The sequence below is a fragment of the Acanthaster planci genome, linkage group LG13 (genome assembly GCF_054643075.1).
Source record: "Acanthaster planci isolate LZ-2023a linkage group LG13, COTS_SCS, whole genome shotgun sequence".
NCBI classification, from domain to species: Eukaryota; Metazoa; Echinodermata; class Asteroidea; order Valvatida; family Acanthasteridae; genus Acanthaster; species Acanthaster planci.
In genome coordinates this window covers 5,037,788-5,050,891 of record NC_141789.1, presented here as the reverse complement: position 1 = coordinate 5,050,891, position 13,104 = coordinate 5,037,788, and the positions used below count along the sequence as shown (strand labels likewise).

At 40.2% G+C, this 13,104-nt stretch overlaps 1 protein-coding gene across 1 annotated transcript; it reads right to left on the bottom strand.

Moving 5' to 3' along the window:
- Positions 1–3,842: 3,842 nt before the first annotated feature.
- Positions 3,843–12,842, bottom strand: LOC110982445 (fucolectin-like). Its single transcript, XM_022240833.2, has 5 exons — positions 12,224–12,842; positions 11,304–11,552; positions 6,858–6,986; positions 5,859–5,954; positions 3,843–5,137 (listed from the first exon to the last, which is right to left on the bottom strand). Exons 1-5 carry the CDS (start codon positions 12,249–12,251, stop codon positions 4,902–4,904), a joined length of 738 nt encoding a protein of 245 aa, XP_022096525.2. The 5' UTR covers positions 12,252–12,842; the 3' UTR covers positions 3,843–4,901.
- Positions 12,843–13,104: the final 262 nt, after the last annotated feature.

Genomic DNA, 13,104 nt, shown 5'->3' with positions numbered 1-13,104 from the left:
ACATGCATGTACAGTGTGGTTACCTCAATGACACCAGTAATAATGATGGTGTGTAGTGTATGGACAGTGACCAGTGGCGAAAATTTGCGTTGGAAATTGGGGGGTGGGGGATAAGGAATCGATGGGAGGCGGTCGAATTGCCGGCCATGGAAATTTGAAAAGCTGGGAAGGGGTTCCTAACACCATGTGGCACAAGAGGGGTGATGTCTGTGGTACAGATATGCGTCTGTGTTTATTACAGTACTACAGATTCTTACATCAAAACGGTTTATGGTGGTTTTTTACTGTTCCTTTTTTAGTGTTATTGAAAACATTTTGGTTGTAATTAAGTCCGAAAGTCCTTCATAATCCACCTTTTTGTTCTAACCAAGATAAAGTGTGTGTGTGTGTGGGGGGGTTATTTACTAGTCAATCCTCTGGTCAAAAAGTGTGTGGGGGGGCTATATACCCCAATCCCCGGGAATTTACGCCCAAAACAGTAATGACAGGAATTTCCTTTGAATGGGAGCGCGCACCATAATGTCAAAAAAGTCTTCCGGGTTTCTGGTCAGCGCGCTCGTTTGTCTGGGAACCAGACAAACGAGGTGGTCTTGTGTCCTTTGTACATTTACTAGCTGGAAACGCTTGTAAAAAGTAAATGGTGAGGGGCCAGTCTATTTCAGTGTTGGTAGCGGAGGTACATGTGTACAAGAACAGGTGCATGCATCATTTCTAGGAAAAGCGGGGGCCAAAAACAAAAACAACAACACTCACGTCGCTGCACAACTTTTGAAGCCAGCCCCTGACAAGAAATCAGAGACTTTCTTTCGGCCTAACAAAAGATTAAGTATTTTGACTGGCTACGTGCACGACCTCAGTGTAGACGAATCAGGTGACCATGGTAACGCTTACCATTTGCAATAGCCTGCGCTAATAGTGAATGAAGCCACTTTTCCGTGACAGTACGAAACCCAACACATTCCGCTATTGAGCGGGCAACGGGAATGAAACGTCCTGAATTAGCCGACATGTTTTGCGGTCTTCCGGTCTGAAAATTTCGGCCGCCCATGGCAATCAGTGTTTGTAAATAAAATAAAGGTTCATCATCGGAAAGCGGGGACGAGGTGGGCTCGTCAGTCGGTGCTGTTCGGGGCAGACAGTAACAATGAAAAGGCGGCGGTCTTCATGCCAACACCAATAAGCCACTTGGGAGTTTAATTTGAATAAAATCTGGTACACTGTGTTATCTGATTGCACAGAAACGTAACAATTTGAATTCCGCAGACCAAAGACACTGTTGCTATAGCGACCACCATCTCTGGAATGGACTGGTTCCTTTGTGCCGTTTTTATATACCCAGCAAGAAATGAGACTGAGGGGTATCCCCCCAACATGTCCAATCCCTATACACATTCCAGACTATTGTAACTTAACACATCCCCCCAAGATGTCTGAAAGGAATTCCCCAGATTCCTGCGAGACAATGACCAACACAAAGCAGGGGGGTTCTCTCCGTCTCATACCTTGCTGCATGTGTATACGTTCTTATCCATTGAGAATTGTGTATTGTTGCAAGGCGTCTCTTATGTAACTAAGCAAAAGCTTGCTCCGAATCACGAGGTATATAGCAACAGTATGGAGAATTCAAGCTGTTATGTTCAAGAGAATTTAAAGAACTCAGTGTACAAGATTTTAATCAAATTTAACTCGCAAATGGCTTATTCTGACGTTAGTAAAGATCACTTTGCAAGAATAAAAGCGCTGGAGAAAAGAAAGGCACTGTGGGAAAAAGAGAGTGCATATTCCTACCCGTCTTTTGGATATGGCGCCATTGGTAGATGGCCGATACAGCGGATTAGCTGTTCCGTTGGACGAGTTTTGCCGTTTGTGATAACTGTTTTCAGTAGAGTCGTACAAAGGGAATACCGTACAGATTATAGCTCATCTAACGAAGAAAACGTTTTAGATAAATCAAGAAGATTTAAAATTTACTAAATCGTGATGTTTACACTGTGCAAAGATTGAAGGACAAAGATTGCCTTTTCCGAAAGAACGAAGTGTTTCGAGAAAACGAATGAGAATTCTTTAAATAGTTAATAATACGGGAAGCAAAACGAAAACCAGACACTTATGTGAAGGAAAAAGACGAAAAAGTGGAGATTCTTTTATTCGAATGGGCTCCAACGCTTTCAATCAAAGAATCTCCACTTTTTTTGTCGTTTCTCCTTCTCAAACCACGTGCGCCACTATTATTGTCCATATTGTACAAAAGATTAAAAAGGCTTTACTGATGCTTTGAGATGAATCCGTCGTTTGTCCAGCGTTGGCTAGCTATGACATTTGCACATGCATAAAAGCTTCATTCCTATCCCAAGCCATGGAGTAACTCCTCGGCCGGGTGCACAACTATTTTCATTCACAAGCACAGTACATCATATGCAGCAAGGTATGAGACGGAGAGAACCCCCCCTGCTTTGTGTTGGTCATTGTCTTGCAGGAATCTGGGGAATTCCTTTAAGACATCTTGGGGGGGATGTGTTAAGTAACAATAGTCTGGAATGTGTATAAGGATTGGACATGTTGGGGGGGTACCCCTCGGTCTCATTTCTTGCTGGGTATACAGTACATGATTCACACGAAGTTGCACGCAGAAATGCAGTCGATACCATCAACGTATCGCACGGCACACACACTGTCTTACGGTCCATATGGATTTATATCTATATGTTAGTTGCGGAAATATCGATATGACTGTACGGACCTGGGGACCTTTTCACATATACGTATGTATATATTGATTAGCCATTTTTTTTTTATAATATTGATTTTATGTTTTTCTGTTTCTCGTGTTTTAATTAATTGTTATTGATCTTTGTTTTCGTACATGTGTTGCCATTTTTATGGGGGTTCGTTTCTGTTCTGTGAGGCATATCAATAGTTTTTTGTTGCTTTTTTTAATGCACTTTTGTATTATTTTTCAAGTCTTGTTCTGGTGATTTTTATCGGTGAGGTTTTTACTTTTTTCTGCTGTTCTGTGATACATGGCCATAGTTTATATTTGACATTTTCATGTTCTTAGTTTTTCTTTTGGAAATTGCACGCTGGTTGATTGTAAAGCGCTTGGGAGCATTGATTTCAAATGGATAAGGCGCTATATTATAAATCCACATTATTGATATTATTATTATTACTTTACACCACCAACAAGCAAGTTTCTTGAGTGTCTGATATGAGAACCACTGTTCACTGCCTCTTCAAATGAAGATTACGTTTAAAACCTTAGAAGTACATGCTTACTCTTAGAAATCCCTCACTCACCAAAGGGAGTTCTTTCTTTTGGAAAATACATGCATTTGGAATATCATCTCGTTCATCTGGGAAGTATCATACGTAAGTTTCTGGAAAAATGTTGCATCCTGACTCCACTTTTCTCATCATACATCATCTCAATAAAAGTAGTCATTACAGAAATGCTGGAAAGACACGAATTCTGGACTGAGAAACATTTACCGATGTTGCTGGGAAATACTCAGAAAAATCTCTTCACTCCCCATAGACTTTGTACACAACTGCTGAAGTGGAGTCAAGATGCAACACTTTTTCCAAGTTTCTAAACGATTAATCTGTTTTGCAAAATTGTACATGAATTGTGATTGTTGAGGTTGTTTTTAAAAATTGTTTAATAACGGAGAAGGAGTTAAAACTGAGGTTTTACCGAAAGTAAAGTGGCTACATGTGAAATTAATAATAAAAACACAAAGAAAAATGATTAAAATAAAAAAAATATACGTAACTATAAGAATATAAATCTAAATTAAAATAAAAAACATGAAATAAAACTTCAATGGAAGGATGTGTAAAAATGAAATTAAAATGGGAAGGGGTACGTAAAAATGAGGGAGAAACATTAAAAACATATTATATGCAATGTAAGGAGCGCTTCGCTTTAATTGAACACCCTTAATCTCAACAGAAAATGTTACCACGTCACATCTAAAAATTTGAGTGTTAACCGCATTGAACGTCTAAAACAATCTGCCTTTTTCTACAATTTTTTAGGGAGTTTCTCACTGTGTTTGACGTTGTATTTTAATGTCACAAGTGCTTTTTCTGTTTTTATCAAGTCAAGTTTGATATATCAGTTTTGGAAGAATTCTTAAAACCGTACATTCTTTTTAACAATGTACAGTTATCTATACATTGACACTTTACGGAATAGGGTGATATCACAAGAGTGGTTTAAAAGCCACGAAGTCAAGTTGTGAGGCCAATTCTTTTTAATCAAGGATGGGGGTTGTTGTAAGACATAAAAATCGAATCTTTAAATGTAATCTTTGATGCCCTTTCAGTGAGTCAGGCTCCATTATACGCTTTTCACAAGCCTAAAGGGAATGGGTATTGTCATATACCCCCAATTCGCCGTTTATTCTTCCCTGATGTTTGAATCAATTTTGGCTCCTTTTGGAGGAGGCATGACCACGGACTCGCCTGTCGACACGGGAATGTCTTTGGAGAATGCGGGCAACTCAGAAACTCATTTTGGAGAATATTTTATTCATAGATAAAATTAACTGAAGGAACAAGACTCTGGGTCTTCAAGTTCTCTTCTTTTGTGCTCTCCAATGTCGAAATTGTCCTCAACCAGAGTGTTCCGATCTTATGCGACGTGAAAGCGTCCCAACTTCAATTTTGCATCACATTTTTACAATAGGGACCTAACAGCGCTCACTTGTGTACTATCCCTGGTATTTCGTCAAATAATTAGAAAGCTTGATACTCTGTTTACGGTGATGATAATATTGTTTGCCAGCATTAGTGCTTTGACTCTCATTACCAGTGTTACTTTTTTTCAGGAAACCCTGTAAAAACAGGCTGTTGTTAAAACCGAATATTATCGTGTTCTGATTATATCTGTATCCATTTTACGGGCATTTATCGAAAGGGATTTCCTTCACCGTCACCTCACAAAAGTTAAGTATGGTAACAACTGGTATATCAACACTGACGTAGCGAGCTCTTAGTGGTGGGTCACAATGAATCTCGATAAGGCCTCCACGTGGCGCTGCTTGCTCTGCTGTCACCGGTGAGCCACACGTCGGGTTGAGAGTGATGTTGGTACTCGGCCCGGCTCGCACTACAGCGTGAGTGGTGCGTTCACCTACCGACAAGGACAAGAAAAAATAATCATTCATAAAAAGTGACTTTTCAAGGAAAACCGCTTGGAAGGTTACTAATTCACCGCAGTTTGATTTCATGTCTCATAATCACTACCTTCTCAAAAACTGAATTGTCTGTTTGATGCCAAATGACAGAATAAATAAAAATCACGAGTGAAATCAATGGGCATTACTAAAACGTCTTGTTTTAGTCATTTGCCACAGAAGATAACTTCACTTCAAGGAATTTTCACACATTGTCATATTTTCTGCCTTTTACTTTTCGACCTCAAACTAACTTTTGATCAACACTGAAATATTAACCCTAACAGTCCTGAATCCTCCAATTTTAATATGATTTTGCACACACCCTAGGGAGTTAGGGTTAATCTTTGAAGTTATACTTCAGGTTACCATTTCCATGGCTTTGTTACTGATGTGTATTTGCTTTAAACAGAGACCTCTGAAAATTGGATTGAAGAGATAGATTGATCCAAAATCTGTTTCTTGCTCTAGGATGGAATGAACTGTGTCTATGTTAATGAGAACATCTAATACCTTTTCTTAACATTTGTTTACCATCCCTCTTCGATTGTCCTTCCATCCTCTACATGACTTCCCTAATCAGACCGATTAAACATCTTTATAGGGATGGGTCAAGGTTACAGCTTGTTCTAATTGAACGGTGCGTGAGTGTATCTTTATTAAGGGGGGAGGACTCACTGCAGCAGTGGCCACGGTTGAGGATGTTGACTTGTGTGATGCAGTGCTCTCCTTCAAGATCAACTCTCCACCAAGGGTCATATTCTGCTGTAGCATCTACCATCATAACGATAATGTAGACAATATGAAATATGTGTTCAACATGTCAAATTTGCCTATAGCCTTAATTAACGTAATGCATGTAAAAACCGAACGAACAAAATCGAACAAGCCTTTGGTGATATTGTATACGTGAAAATACTTTGTTAATGAAACATTCTGTGTATAGACCCTTTGTCTTTGTATGAAAATAATAGGGAAATCACCTTTTTATTATATTGACCAGTGTTGATATTCAGACACACACGGGGAGTACCAAGTTGATCAAAATCGGGATAGAAATTTAAGATAAAGAGCACTTTTCCTCTGCTTCACAAAAACGACATCGATTCTGAAATCATTTGGATTCTCAGTTCTGAGACTTGAAATAATGCTGGAATTTAATTGGTAAAACATCGACTGAAGAACATTGTAATTGGACTCAAAACATAGTCCATTCCGCCTGCCAATTACCTAAAGCACCGCGGTCCAAATGATAGGTTCTAACTCTGGGCATATTCGTAAAAACAGCATTCCAAATCATCTCCCGATACAGACGACCAGATGTCAGCGAATGTGCTCCCTTTTATGTCCCATGTGGTGCTATAATCCGTTTTACGTGGTAGGAAAGTTTAATTGAACGATCTCTCCGTGAAGTGTTAACTCACTTACTCTTAAACTCAAGATATGCTAACATGCTAAGCTCAATTTGTTGTTAATTGAATGAATTAATTTCTAATCTGAATATTTCGAAAAACAAATATGGAATAATGAAACTGAATACTAAAGAACCACCATTTCCATCTTGAAAACAATAGGTTGCATATGAGTACGCCTTGAGACGAATTTCAAAGAATTTCGGATGAACGAGTGAGAGCTTCATATCTTAAGGCATTGTGACGGAACAAGGGGCTACGTTACCAGGGCCGCCGGTGTGTGCACAGTTCCCATTTCTTTGTGTATCGACATCACCGTCGACAGCTCTAGCCGACGTCCTAGTGCGGTATGTTGAACTTTGCTCAGTTGGCTTACCAATAATGGAGAACTCCACTGGGTTTGAAAAAAAAATCACGGTATAGTTCTTTATAATGGGAGACTTTGAGACAATGCATGTGACAGCAGATATACCGGTCTGTTTTCTTTGCTTGTTGCCCAACGTCCCAACAGGGTGCTGGGAAGGACTGATGTCCTTGTGCAGATTTTAGTGAAGGAAATGCGTCACTCGCGGTCACAGCTAACCACACGCAGCGCATTGTGGGTGACTTTCTGCCAGGTGCGCGAGCTCGCTCAATGCGTTAAGAAGAGGTGGTTATCACTTCGGACATTTTTTTCTTTTTCTTCCTCATTGCTGAAAATATTATCACTACACTTTATTCGTTCATCCAAAATTGATCAAGATGACCAATTTTAAATATACTGCCAAAAGACACGTAACCAGGAAGTTAGTGAGAAGATAAATTACTACACTGTGATGGCTCCAATGCCATGTTTTCAACATATACCGACCGTTTGCCCGTGCAAAAGCATTGCCATTGACAACCATAAAATGTAAATAACGCTTCGCTAACAGGAAGTGACAACCTAACAGGTCATTACAATCTAGCCAATCACAGTGCAAAGCCATCAGCCCTTCCAAGCGCTGACAACGAGTTAAGTTTTTTTCACACTACTGTGCGTGCTCAAAAGTATGCTCAGAACAACGCGCGCATGCCCAGAACTATTAAAAAGGAACAGTACGTTTGCTGCCACCCAGCGTTTCAAAGTAGTCTATTTATTCATCTACTTGAGATTTGCAGTCAGTTTACTCTGAATCAAGGTCTCCAACCCCACCATTCAACCACTTTTCTTACCCTGAGATGTTTTTGAGGCCAGAAGCTGAGCACCGATTGATGCCTGTGAGATTATCAGCAGCCATTTGAAAAAAAGTCAGGGGCCAGTGTCATGGTACCTGCCTGAAACTGTCAATAGAAAGTGACCTTGCCCATTAAGGCACAAATGTACCGTTTCGGGTCTAATCTCAGACTACGTCCCACCCAAAACATTTGTCCGGAAAACAAGGGAGCCAAAAGTATTGATTCCTGCTTTTGCATGGATGAATTCGGTCCGCCGTTTGGTGTTGACAATCCATGCAAGGCTATTCCCATGAGCCTTAATTGTCGCTTAACCTTTAGGCTTCTTTTATTGTTAACACTTCGTCTGGATGTACAACTTTTATTCTATTCATCAATGCACATCTGGTTCAGTCACAGGAAACATTTAAGAGTCAAACACATAAAGTCAGCCCTAGTACAATGCCTCATAAATCCAAATGGAGTCACACATGCATGTCAGTGTTACAGCTACGGATATCGCAAAGCAATTGTTTCACTCTATGGGACCGAGGATTATTGACCCCACATACGTGGGAGTTTGGCAAGTGGCACGAGTTGGAACACGGGCATTTCAGTGATCATTCCAATGCTTATCGATCACTGATCTTGACGTCATCTTGTTGTTTGGAAATACTCCACGACTACATGATGTCGTTTGGAAAATACGGAACATTTAATTCCACATAAATACTGATCGGTTATTTTCTTGAGATCGATTCCACTAATTTAGTTATTTACCTGTTTCATAAAACTATTCACAGATTGTCCTTTGCTTAGGAGGCATGGTACACAATGAAAATTGTGATAAAAATAAGAGGAAATGGTGATTCGAATTAGACATGGGCATATGTAACTCGACCAGAAAAGTTGAGATCAATAAAAACAGAAAAATAAAAGGAAAGAGAAAAGGTGACATTCGGTATCATTACAAAGATAATTTGCAAAGTACAAAATGCCTTGACAAACTATATTAACTAAATAGAACAATAAATGAATTATTGAAATATAAGAGAACCCAAAAAAAATAAAAACTTAGTATTTTTAACAATTTATGATAAATGAAGGTTGAAATCGCCATCGAAAACTAAAAACGAAAGGAGGAAGAGCGGCAAAATGAAAGATAAAGATGAACACAAATGAATTCGTGTGACAAAAATTTACAAATTTATCAAATTGCTGGAAGACATTGTTAAAATAGTACGCTGCATACAATCTTCTTTCTACTACTCTACTACTTTTTCTGTTTTTGATGGATTTACCTCTCAAAAGTGGTTTTACGGAGTGGTATTGCTGTAGCTTCAGTGGATGAAGGAATTTTCCCTCATTTCCCTCGATGTTTTCATCTCGAACAACACAACATGTCAATTATTTGAATTATTAGCATCATGTCAAATTATGCTGCAAAATACCCCATGTCACGAAGTGAGGTTAATTTGTTCAAGAGAAATAACTCTTGAGTCTATTTACGCATGGGAGCCAAACATAAGATAACTTGAGTGTGCGTTGATAGAAACAAATTGTTGGTTTTATTTGGCCAGTGTTTCCATGCAGTATTTTTGTTTTAATTAGATAGGTTCGCGGGATGAATTGACAAACCCCATTGGATAGCTCGACTCTTGCTTGAGTAAGTCCTTTCTTATGAGGTCACCAGGGTCACACAACAAAAGGATTGAGGGTGCCCCAGGTAGAAATTTGGCGGGGTTTTAAAAATTTTCGGGGGTAAAGGGGACTTGCGTCGGAGAGTCCGAGGAGAGGGCACGTCTTGCCAGCCTCGATGATTTTGCTGTGAGTTTGAAACTGCGAGAATCCAGCCAGAAGCGCTGAAGAACTTGATGATTGGAAGCTAGTTTATCGGTGCAGTTAAGTTCCGTTAATGATGGGAAGCTAGTGTATCGGTGAAGATAAGTTCCGACCGATACGCAAGGCAGAAAAAAAACTACTCGAGCGCAAGATTTTCCAAGAACCAGGTGTCTACGCAACCTGGTTCTACTGTGGGTATTGGACTAGCAGTCCGATCCAAGGGCTGGCCAGAAACTTGAGGAACAACTCAAGACTCGGGGTCAAGTCAAGACCGCTGTACGACGAGAGGGTCAGGCCGGCGCCCCGAAGGCTACTCTGCAGTGAGACAGCCCGAGAGTTCCTTGCCAAAACGTGAAACAGTCATCACTGCAGTAACAGAACGGATCCTTTAGAATTTTTACGTTAAATTTAAGTGGTGCACCTACTGTGTTGAAAACCTCAAAAGTCCTGGGCGTATTTCATATCGTGTGAGATCAACAAAACTATAAATATATATTTTTTTAAAACAATAATAAATTTGTAAATTAGTCTCCATAAAATAGAAGATCTTGTATCCGGTGTCTTATTTTGCTGGAGAGTGCAAATAACTGCTGAAGGTTATGTCCTCGGGGTAACCCAGGATATGACACCCCAGCTTGTACATTATACTTAAAAAGACTAAACATCTACTTCTCAAATTAGAACGCTGTGCAAAATAAGTGGTTTGCACAGTTTGTAACTGTAGATTCGTTACGAATATATAGTAAAAGTGCATATTCTTAAAAAAGATAATCTACACTTCACTGAAAAAGCGACGTCAGAAGAGTAGTTTAACTGTATCAAGCTTACTGTGGGGCATCTATTACAAGGTAGATGTGGCCTTATGCGAGCAAAGGGATTTCTTTGGTTTGGTACGAGCAGCCTTTATCCCTTGGTGTAAAAATAATTATGTACGGTCCAGTGAAATGAAAAAAGCGCTCTTTTTCGTTGGACACAGCCAATAAATTGGGCACATCACAGCACAAAGCCCCTTGTCAGGCGTCAGCCAGCAGACCACCAGGTTGCAGTAAATGTAACTGCCTGAAGATTGGTATAATACCAACGATAATGCCACCTCTTCTTTTTAAGAATAAGTTGTAAAAAACACCCAGGTACATCCACCCTACGTGATATTTTTAAGGATTGAAATTTTACCAAAAGGGTAATTATTCTTTTCTTTTAGAAAGTAGAATGCAGTAGCTTGGTCAACGATGGTTCCAAATGGGACAACAGGAGCCATGACCCCACAACAAGATATTCAGGTTATTTTGAAATAAAATGAGAAAAAATGATTTTTTAATCTTTTTTATTTCACTTATTTCCTCAAAAGGGCCTTAAAAGGTTCCGTACGAAATTTCCAAAGCCCCCTCCCCAAATGTCCCTTTTATATTTTGCTTCTTGATCTACCCTTGATGAGCACGATAGGATTAGTTAAGAAAGACACTTATCGGCACTCGGGTCATGGTCATACTATCCTGTGACGACATTTTTGTAGTGGGAGACGTAGGACACGCCAGCACTTCACAACCCACACTAGTCGCATGACGAACATGAAAATTATAGGTCTACGGTATTGACACTGGCCCTAGAAGACGGTCATGCGGCACTAAACGTGCATCAAGCAGTAAATATGTAGGTAGGCCTACGTATTTTAATCTCAAATCTCCATCCCTCTTACCTCCGCAGTCGAACATGTCAGCGATCTCTCGCCGATCATCTGTAAACATTGGCTTGCTGACGTAAAACGGGTCATGGAGTCCACTCGTCTGAGGGCTTATCATACCGCCGGACGAGATTCTCGTGCATGAGCAGCGGTCTCCGCGCCTATTCAGCGGCGTCGCCCAGTGGAGCTCGCCCGCTTGAGACGGGTCTGGTACTTGGCCCAGGTAACATTCGTTAGCTGTCACCTCCGACCACCCCAAATACACTTTTAAAAGGGGGAAAACAGGTAACAAATGTGTCTGTTGTTTTCTCCTTATGTTATATTTCCATATTGATTGTCCGAAGTTGTGCTCCAAGTGAAGCAAACAGTTTGGCAATTATCTAAACCTTCCGTCTGTCTGGTTGCTCGGCAACGTATATCGTGCGGTGTGTTATAAAGTGTGCATTCACACTAAAGCACTGTCGATATTCGAACCTTTGATATACTACAGTGTACAGCAAATTTAAGTATTATTTTTAATACTTTGGGAATAGAAATGCTCAGAAAAGAGTATGATGGTAGCAGCAGTGATCGTTACGTAGTCTGGAACGGAAGCCGTTTGTGCATTATCCGGGCATGTCATTTCATGGCAATTTTTATTGGTCTCAAATCGTGGCCCGTAGACCAAATTCTAAGAGACAGTTACATGTACACAAAAATAACAAATGGAAAAATGATCGAATTTACATACCTACAAGTACTGTATAAAACATTACTTTAAAAAAAAGAAGAATACAAAAATGTTCAACAAATCTAACAACCAAGGAAAGGTAAGCCTATACTGCAACCACGGGGAACAGTATGGCAGAATGGTTTTCAAAATCATTCCGCTAACAATGGTTGAATAAAAGTGAATGCAAATAAAGAAAAGCAAAACCCTTCGCACAAAACCTTACCGTAGAGGTAAATGACAAAGGTCAACATCTGATTCCAAAACCCGCGGTCCAAAACAGGATTGTCTTCAAACGAGCAGCGGCAATTTGGTGACAGCGAATTGAAGAAACTGCAGACGTTCGGGAGAGATGCTTCTGACTTTTCACGTTAGACCTGGAGAACTGCACGCTGTGTTTAACGTGATGGTAGTTGCGGTGTTCACATTTGGGTACAAAAAGGCCACAGTGAGCTTATGCACGCGCCGATGCTGATCGAGGCCCGTGTAATTTTCTAGCACACAGGCTAAAAGGGTATTGATGTAGCGTAAATTGACCTTCATTTCTCTGCTCATATTGGATATGAGCTAAGACACCCCAGTCTTCTGGTGAACTTTAATTCGACCTGGAAGCGCATGCGTTTGCAGAAAATTTGAATCTATAACGTCACCTTGGTATTATCGACTGAAGCAGGTGTTCTCAATGATTAATGTCTGCAAGCGGATCATGCTGGGTATATTATGGGTTTTTCCGGCCGAATTCATCATCTTCGTAAACGAATTGGCGACAGTTTCATTTAAATTAGCACGAAATGAAATGACGATCTGGATCACCATTCAAAGAGCACACGATTGTTCAATCTTGCATTGAAAAAGTGATGGGTCAGCATTCAGTTTGGAAAAATACGCAGAAAGTATTCGAATTCGCGCGGACACTCCCGCGGTATGTGTTTTTGGCGTTCAATTTCGTGAATTTGGCAAGCATTTGTAAGATTCCTGCAGATTCGTAATAAACACTTAATATCATCGGGTGCCCGGCAGAAGGGCCTAAGCGCTTACGCCCTTCTGCCGGGCACACGACGATATATTGAATTTTCTAACCTGTTACGTATCAATAGGGCCTACGTG